The sequence below is a fragment of the Solea senegalensis genome, linkage group LG9 (assembly GCF_019176455.1).
Source record: "Solea senegalensis isolate Sse05_10M linkage group LG9, IFAPA_SoseM_1, whole genome shotgun sequence".
NCBI classification, from domain to species: domain Eukaryota; kingdom Metazoa; phylum Chordata; class Actinopteri; order Pleuronectiformes; family Soleidae; genus Solea; species Solea senegalensis.
Genome location: NC_058029.1, coordinates 10,676,989 through 10,686,327, shown reverse-complemented (window position 1 = coordinate 10,686,327; position 9,339 = coordinate 10,676,989). Strand labels below are relative to the sequence as shown.

General features: G+C 38.5%; 1 protein-coding gene across 7 annotated transcripts in view; it reads left to right on the top strand.

The window, feature by feature from the left end:
* The first annotated feature begins 561 nt into the window (after positions 1-561).
* ibtk (inhibitor of Bruton agammaglobulinemia tyrosine kinase) overlaps positions 562-9,339 on the top strand; it is a 36,012-nt gene continuing 27,234 nt past the window's right edge. For 6 of the 7 annotated variants that reach the window (XR_006361069.1, XM_044034952.1, XM_044034951.1 and 3 more), the window contains exons 1-11: positions 562-725; positions 1,775-2,658; positions 2,888-2,984; positions 3,798-3,922; positions 5,349-5,459; positions 6,425-6,595; positions 6,888-7,005; positions 7,209-7,389; positions 8,017-8,140; positions 8,367-8,544; positions 8,834-8,987. Coding sequence is in view for 6 of the 7 variants with exons in the window: in XM_044034952.1 (XP_043890887.1) it covers positions 2,335-2,658; positions 2,888-2,984; positions 3,798-3,922; positions 5,349-5,459; positions 6,425-6,595; positions 6,888-7,005; positions 7,209-7,389; positions 8,017-8,140; positions 8,367-8,544; positions 8,834-8,987 (1,583 nt within the window). In the remaining variant the exon portion in view is untranslated. Of the gene's footprint in view, positions 726-1,774; positions 2,659-2,887; positions 2,985-3,077; positions 3,097-3,797; positions 3,923-5,348; positions 5,460-6,424; positions 6,596-6,887; positions 7,006-7,208; positions 7,390-8,016; positions 8,141-8,366; positions 8,545-8,833; positions 8,988-9,339 lie in introns of those variants that run through there. The other variant, XM_044034955.1, reaches the window with a different exon arrangement.

Genomic DNA, 9,339 nt, shown 5'->3' with positions numbered 1-9,339 from the left:
GACCACAGTGTTTGGGTGGAATATTACATTATTTTTTTGTGCAAATTATTTTAAATCAACTAAAAAAGTCAATCGACCCTAAAAAAAAACCAAAAGAGCAAAGCTTCTCAAAGATATGTAGAGCAATAATCAAACATAAATACAGCAACAAAACCACAAATAATAAAAATAAAAAAGGCACATTAGAATGCATTTATATGGGGACAGGTAATCTTCTTTGGTTTCCTTCTCTTTCCTTTGCTCACCCCTCTTTTTAATGGTTATTTTTTTTATACTTATTTTATAATGAATTCTTTTTCTCAAGTCTCTCTTGGAAAACAGATCTTGGTAGGACGATTATCTGACATAAAAATGTCAGATCATTTTTAATTAAATCATATTTGTCTGTTTCTGTTATTTTCTAAATGTCATTTTTTAAAGTATGTCAATAAATTATAAAATCCTAATCCTAAAAAAAAATAATAATTCAGTGACAGCACTCACCCGGCCCAAGTAAAACACTCAAAAACCAACCAATAGGAGAGAAGCATGCATACGCACTGACCAATCAGAAGTCTCGATACTAACTCGGCTTCCTGACCTGGCTAGCCTGCAGGGCTTCACTAAACTGTCACATTTTTCTGCAGAAGACTGTAAAGTGTCGCATGTTTGTAGTAATGACACAGTGTTTGTTTGTCGTTGATGCCACTTACTCCATGTCCTCTTTCTTCTTCATCTAGCGGGAGGTAAGAAACGACAGCCGCGTTAATTTCATGTTCACAAACGCTAGCTTACGATGATGTGTCAGATACGCTAGCTGCTAACATAGAATTACCGAACAATGTTTACAAACCTGTACCATTCATGGTTGTTTTCTGTGCCCATGTTGGATATTAAACCAGCCGTTATGTGGCTATACAGTGCATATGAAACGTTATTCTCACTTGGCATAGCGTTTTAGTTTGCTATCCACACATATAGCCTTATATGGAAGATGTCAAAAAGGCTATTTAACTCTAACGGCCTCCTTCTTATACTCGGAACTCAATAAGGGGTTGAATAGGACTAAAACGAACCAGCGCATGGTATCTGGCCAAATAAGCCTTTTACATAACCCTGCTGTTAATTTGATATTAAAAACTATTATTAATATTAATATTTTCCCCTTGTATTACTCGGCCGTCCCTTGATATGGACATTTCTTTGACAAGGGAGAGCTGTTCACAACCAGCCCACCAGTTACAATACAATAGCCATGTACAATACAGAATACAATCTCTCACTGTCTGTCTGTGTGTCAGTTACTGCACAGTCTGTCCACTCCCCTTTGAACTGAGTATAAAAATGAAAATTAACAACCAAGATTTGGCGCCATATGGCGATATAGTGTCTAGCACTCTCAGAAAGAAGAGTTGCCAGTTACCAGTTTAAATCCTGGTTCTGCTGGTTGCCTTTCTGTGTGGAGTTTGCATCTTGTGTAATTGGACACTCCAAATTTTCTGTAGGTGTGAATCTGTGAGTGAACGGTTGTTTATCTTTATATGTTTGACCTGTGCCGGACTGGTGACCTGTCCAGGGCCAAACTGACCTTTGTACTTGTGGTTTTGGAATAGAATTGAATAGAATAGAACTTCGCCAACATAAAATCATTAAAGGAAACACACAAAAAGTCTCACACATAGTTAAAGTAAGGAACAGCAACACTTGAGGTTTACAGATTGTGTGTAAACAAACCTATGTTGTTGGTTTTTATTGCTATTTTAATTTTGAGAAATTCCCACCTTTTCTTCCTTAGGTGCACCCTACAATTATGGAGTTTTGAAAAGAAGAGTGGGAGTTTTGAGGGGGAAGGGGGCCTTTCCCCTCAAGTTTGATGATTGGACTCCTGAATTAGAAGGTCAGGGCTTTGTGACGTTGTTGCCTTTTGTAAAAAAAAGCAGAGGAAAATCTATTTTTGTAAAAACTGAAATGTACATGTTTGTATAAAACACAAGAAGACGTTTTGTATTTATTGAAATCCTAATGCCAATGTATGCTGCAAGCACCTTAGTTTGTGTTCAGGTCTTGGCCGAAATGGTGGACTGAAACAAGTCACACAGAGGCTCTGGGGTCGCTAGGGTGCAGTGGAACCTCAACACAAGCACAATTCTAGCACTCCGAACCATCTCGACCTTTTGTTGATGAAACTTCTTTTTTTCTTTATGCATCTTTTGCCTCTTAAAGAGCATCTCTAGTTGTGTGTTTTTTTTGTTTGTTATCTGATATATTGTTTTTGGTTTATTTGCACTAGTTAGTGGTTCTGTCAGATAGACTTTGTGAAACATAAGGGAGTGTGAAGTTAGTGTGAAGGTCAGTATGAGTTTGACACCACTGAACTGCACCCACAAATGCCGCTCACTGCAGCATGCTGAGAACATTGTGGCAGCTCTGACGAGTGGCTCTGATGGGCAGTTAAGGGCATTCTTGTCTTCATACTGTCACAATGTGGGCACTTTGCGGGATGAGTTTGGCCGCACAGCCCTGCATATGGCCGCCTCAGTGGGCAAGAAGGTCCTGCTGGAGTGGCTGTTGGAGAATAAGAATGCTGACCTGATGGTGAAGGACAAGGAATCAGGCTGGACCCCATTGCATCGCAGCACCTTCTATGGACAGATCCACTGTCTCATATCCCTAATCAAGGTATTTGTAACATAATGGTATTTGTAATGTGCTGCTCATTTTGTTATTGGCATCAACAAGATGAAGAACATTATGATTTGTCCAATATCAGGAGAAGCTTGTTGTGATTCCTTGCTATTTATCAAGTTCAACAAACACATGATTTGTTTGGTTTGTTTCAGTTTTTAAACAAGTAATGTGAATGAAGTCCATGTCAAAAATATAATTTGTGTTTAAATTTCTGTTTCAGCATGGCGGCCTTCTCTCCACTCAAGACAAGGATGGACTGTCTGTTCTGGACCTGACAATGAAGGACCGACCATCTCATGTTGTGTTCAAAAAATCTGGTAAGAAAAGCTTATGACTTCTCGAGTTTAAGGTATGCTGTACATGAATGTGACACTTGATGCTGAAACTGTTACCTCTTTGTTTTTGTCAAGATTCTCAAGCCTCATAATGGTTAGTTCTGTTTCATTATGCACTTCACATGTGGTTTATTTGTTCAGGTTTTAATTATTTCTCTGCAACATGACGTTCTTCATCTGTGTTTCAGTGACATTGTTTTTTTTAATGGCAGTAGGTTAAGTGAAGCCCGATTTTATACGAAATCGCTTGACACTTTTGTTAACTGTCTCTAGACCAAAACTATTCGATCTTCAAATGATGCTTTGTCAAAATCTTGTAGTAATTTTTAGGTTAACCACACTCGGCTCTTTTGTTTACTTCATGCCAATATCATTCTGATTGCTATATTCTCCTGTCAGCTTGTTTATCTGTATACTTGTGTTATTTTTTTAAATTACAATAATGAATGAGTTATACTGAAGAGAAAGAGATATAACTATAGACAACAGGAGCTTGAGAAAAGGAGGGGGAATCTATGCATCCATTGAAATAAACAAGAGTGCAACAAGGAGAATAGGTTTTGGTCCAGTCACATGGTGTGTTTAAATTATGATGGTGTCTGTGTCTCCAGAAAATTTTTCAGGTGTGTCACATGAGATGCAAGTGTTGCAACACTTTTTTATCGGTTTAAAATAGGTGATCTCTGCTCCTCTACACATTTTTAAGGTGTTGGCGCTACATGGTATCAATCAGGCTTCACTCTTCAAGTGGAGGTTGTGTCTGTAATAGTAATAGTGTTTTCTCCCCAACTACAGATCCAACTGAAGTATACACATGGGGGAACAACACTAATTTCAGTCTGGGCCATGGTAATCAGGAGAGCCGGCAGCACCCTGAGCTTGTGGATGTGTTTGCCAGGACTGGAGTTTACATCAAGCAGGTTGGCTAACAACAGTGTTGCCATTATTCTCCAGGGAAATAAGTTTCCCTGCAGGGCTTCCCTACCCTGAAAACCCCACTTGTGTGCTTCACACCAGTAATAGCCTCATGCGTCATCTCTGTGGCAACATGTGTTTTATGAAAAAAAAAATAAAAATCAATGCTCATGTGTACTGTACATGAGGCAGACCACCTGGGTAAACCAGCAAAACAGTCACTCCCCAGAGTCATGTATTACACTACCTGTTCCTCAGGCGACATCAGCATTTGAAAATGTTTTTTTAAAATGGCACATGCTTAACTTGGTGAATCAACAGCTGGTAAAATGTTGCTTCTACTTTTTAAACAAAGCTATGTTGAACCAATTATATTATTATGCATGCTCTAGTGAAACCACAGATATATGTTTTTGTTAAATTGGGTTTTGGCAGGAGGTGATGTTAGGATTAAAATACAAAAAATACACCCCAGCACAATTTCAGTGAAATAGGACATAGTTGTGTGTCAGACACGGAGTGATTGGCTCTGTCATCGCATATATACTCTTATTTCGTGACTTGCATGGCCGTACTGTGCCAGACAGGCTACAGTTTCATGGGTTTGTCATTTAGATGCTCTTAGTGTGATTAATATAGCTGCTGGCATCAGTGCATTTACCCCCACAGTGGTGTGTGTACACACACCAGGTGCTAGTTATAGTAGAGAAAACATAATACAGAATGACTGTGTTAGATAAGTGGTCATTTAAGTCTATTCTTAACACTTTGCATTTGAAAGCTGGTTTCTGTATTTGGTTAGAAACCATTAATCTGATGCTTTGTGACTCTATTATTGCTGATCACAGCAGAAAACTCTGTTTAAAATGTTTGTCTGACCTGCACAACCTGTCATGCTTGGCAATATCATAAAGCCTGGTGGGGGACAGGTGGATCTGATTTCATGACCACACAATGACCCAGTGGTAGAGTGTATAGTCTTTGTCATCCCAGCCTAATTCAGCAGATGCAAGAGGTTAAATATTAATTCCACAATGACATGTTTTTAATTAAATGAACTACACTGGTGTGTATGCATGTGTGTGAATGTCCACATCAATGTGATACTTAGGGAAACATCCCTGCGCTCCATTGAAAGCTTGAGGGGACCAATGTATTAGTAATGATATTTACTTTTCCACTTGTGCCTTGGCCTTTATTGGCACGGTGTTTTACTATCACTACAAGAGGGCTTGGCTAAAGGACATGGAAAGAGATGCATCACAGCCTCTGCTCTGAGGTCAAGTTTAAATGACAAGAGCCTTTATCCACCACAAACCAATAGATCAAAATGGTTGATTCTCTAACAGTGGCAACAGTAAAAAAAAAAAATAAAAATTAATAAATAATCACCAACATGTTCTCGTGTAATGTCCTATTCTCCGCTTTCAGGTGGTCCTGTGTAAATTCCATTCTGTGTTCCTGTCTCAGAAAGGCCAGGTATTCACCTGTGGCCATGGACAAGGAGGACGACTTGGCCACGGGGATGAACAAACTTATCTGGTGAGGCTCTTTAATGTGCAACATTTTGGGACAACCTTGTAGTGCAGTGTGGAGTGGACACAACAAGAAAGATGCACATCACGAGCAGTGTTTTGAAACTGATGAGATCTAAATTGTGATTAATTAAAGACAAAGCCAGAAATAAACGGGATATCAGCAGATGTAGTATATCTGTATTTTAATGAACTGGTACTTGTGCTTTTGTTCATTGCTTCAGTGTCTGGAATGCCTTACTCATGACAATGCCTGTCAAAATATATTGACTCCAATCCTTCGACTTAAATTTAGGCTGTGTTTGCTTACATGTCACAGTTTAAAGGGCCTGACATTGAATATTTATTAATCAATTCAGCCAGTCATGTTGTGTTGAACTGATAAAGGTGAAGGCTCCTCCCTAGCCCCAGCCACATGAGCACAAGCTTCAAAATGACTGTTTCTGTTGCCTCTCTGGTACAATGCCTCACACCACGGACTCTAAAAAGACATTGAAATGTGTTTCTGATGGATGGGATACTTAATGTGGAGATTATAGTAGTCTATTAAATAGTGAAGCAGACCATGGCTTCCTCTCTGCACACGATGTTGATTATTTGTCAACAGGATATATGAGGCCAAAATGAGCACCTACTTAGAAACCAATATTAAGCCATTCTCATTTATGTTTCTCCTAAATCAACATTCTGCATGCATTGTAACTCATCCCAATGATACAGAATTTACAGCCAAAATGTATTTATTGCTGACATAAATGCTAAGCTTAACAGTGGCTCTAAGCAGTAACCTGATCTTAAATCAGCAAATGTATAAAGAGGAGCAGAAAATAAGCCAACGCTGTCTCCTTTTAATACATGAAAATAGTGATCAGCCTGATACTATTAAATGCCTGACACTGAGTTTACAATGCTTTTAACAGATCTGTATTTTTTTTTCCCCCTAATCCTTGCCACTTTCATCACTCACCTTAGGTTCCTCGGATGGTAGAGGGTCTCATGTCCCACCACTGCTCGCAAGTGGCAGCGGCTAAGGACCACACTGTGGTTCTGACAGAAGAAGGATACGTTTACACTTTTGGCCTCAACACCTTCCATCAGCTTGGCCTTTCTCCTCCTCCGACTTCAGCAAATGTCCCTAAACAGGTAGGCGTCAACAGGGCTGATGACATCATGCAGTGCACTGTTTGTGCCAAAAAACTTTATTTCTCTAAAATAACAACTTAATTAGGGAACTATCAGTTTATATATATATATATATATATATATATATATATGTGTGTGTGTGTGTATATATATATATATATATATATATATATATATACACACACACACACACACACACACACACACACAAGTTAAGCTTCTTCTTTTTTAAAATATTTAATATTAAACACAGTACAGTACATACTAAAGTAACTTTTAATTACTTGTTTAGGTGTTTTCCAAGATGCTGAAAGGGAGGACAATTATTGGAGTTGCAGCAGGAAGGTTCCACACTGTTCTGTGGACCAGGGAGGCTGTCTATACAATGGGACTAAATGGAGGCCAGCTGGGTAAGTGTCCCTATTAAAATGTCAGCACAGCCTGTGTTATGGGAGAAAATTGCACTGCACCTCAGACATTCAATATGACTGACATGTTATCGCATGTTGTTTTTATTTTGAAAGTTTAAGAAAAAAAAAAGGTAATATTACTGAGAGTAGTGTCATATATTACTACACAGTATATTTCATACTAATTGTGATGTAATCTCCAGGTTACCTCTTGGATCCAAATGGGGAGAAGTGTGTGACTGCCCCACGGCAAGTATCAGCCCTGCACCACAAAGATGTTACCATTGCTGTGGCAGCAGCTAGTAATGGAGCAACAGTAGTGGTGACGGAGAGGGGGGATGTCTACTTGTTGGCTGACTACCAGTGCAAGAAAATTGCTTCAAGGTGAATACAATTCAAATAAAATTCAACTAATTACACTGCAAAAATGTAACGTTGACTTGGTCTTCAATCTCCTTTAATGAAATGAAACACTATGCTGTTAACATTCTAAACACATGTCCATCTTTGTTATGTTTTTTATATATATAATATATTATACGTTTCAAATTTAGTCCATATTACTAAACATTCAAAAAAGTTAAAAACGACATTGATTTTGAGCAAGTTGTCTGAGAACTCTTCGATTGTGGACACATTTTCTGTTGAAGCTCAGTTTGCATTCGTAAATAACAAAAGGCTGCATCTTGTTAGTCAGCAGAGCCACTGTCCACTCTGCATCCACTAATTCTAATCAGAAAGTGTGAATGGTGGCTGAGGATAAATCAGCCAGGAAATTGGAAACGTTTATCTTTATCTCTGCTTTGCATAGTGTTGATCTGTGAATATGAGTTGACAGGACAAAGCTCAGTGCTGGGTGCCTGAATTCTGAAGGTCTACGAATCAGCCGTGATAACGAAATCCACCTAGTCCTATTTATAAATAGACAAATGGATTATTGTAACATTATGATTGCAAATTCAATGTGAGCCTAACATAACTTTTTTTGTAATTTTCCCAATTTGTGTTCAGGCAGCTCAACATTAAGAAGGTTGTGGTCAGTGGCGGCAGTCTGGACCACCGTGTGGACCCACAGATCCTGAATGAGGGAGGAGGGGAAAAAGCAGTCATCTTGGCATTAGATGAAGCTGGGAGGGTAAGTGCATTTTACTTTGTTGTGAATAGTGTGTTATGTTTCCTTAATTTCACCTAAATGTGACTATAAATAAAATTGGTGTGGATTAGTTGTTTTTTTTCGTTTTTTTTGTAAAGTTCCTTTTACTTTTTGTGTTATTTAACATATGTTATACAAAGCAGCGTTGGCTCTATATGGAGAAAATGATGAGTAAGACATGCATTTCCTCCCTCCTATACTGTGTCAGGTGTTTTGCTGGCGCTCCTCTGGCAGCTCAGTGAGACAGTGCCGGTGGGCGTACGGACGTCAGGTTTTCATGTCGGACATAGCTCTCAGCAAAAACAGCATGATGTTTGTGACTCAGGAGGGTGAGGGCTTCAGTGGCGTGTGGGCTGGAGAGTATAAGAAATCTGGTGAGAAGAAAGGTGAGGATTTTTCGGAACAAGTTATATCCTGAATCATTAATTTTGCTATTTTGCAAAAATAACCTGAAATTGAAAAATATTTGAAAAATGAAATGAAAAATACTCTTTATTACAAGTGTATAAAAAGTAAATGGCAGCATATTCCAACAAAGCTAGTAATAATGAAGGCAAACCTTATAAATATGCCTCATTAAAGCAGATTTGTAAATCTGCTTTTTGTTTAAAATTTTGATTAAGACCATTTTTATTATTAGCTAATCATATCTACATGTTTTTTGTATTCTTACAGAGGTCAGTTTAGAGGTTTGTGGCCATTCAGATGCCGGGACAACATATGAACGAATCCGCTTGGAGAGACTCCCGTATGTCCACAGAGCTGTCTGCGTCACCATGGACTCGAATGGCCGAAATTTTGGAGTGCTTCAGGCTGACCCCAAAACAAGGTGTGAGATGTTTGTTAAAGAAGAAAATGAACTGCTTCCCCTCCTGTTCATATGTTTGCAGAATTTGGCCGAAAGTGTACCTGTAAAGTGCAGGCTTTAAATATTTTACCTTATCCAGTCTCAAATGTGAGATAAATAAATTGGCAATAAAAATTATGGAAATGGTGGAAATCAATCAGGTGAATGCATATATAGATGTATTGATGAGGCTACATTTTATTCAAGTTTAGCCAAGTTTGTCATACATTATCACCCACACTAAGGTAAAAAGAGATTTTTTTTTAGTATTGTAATCTGAAGTTGGACTTGCTGTATCCTTTTGGCTAACTGTGCTGTATGGTGTTATGGTGTG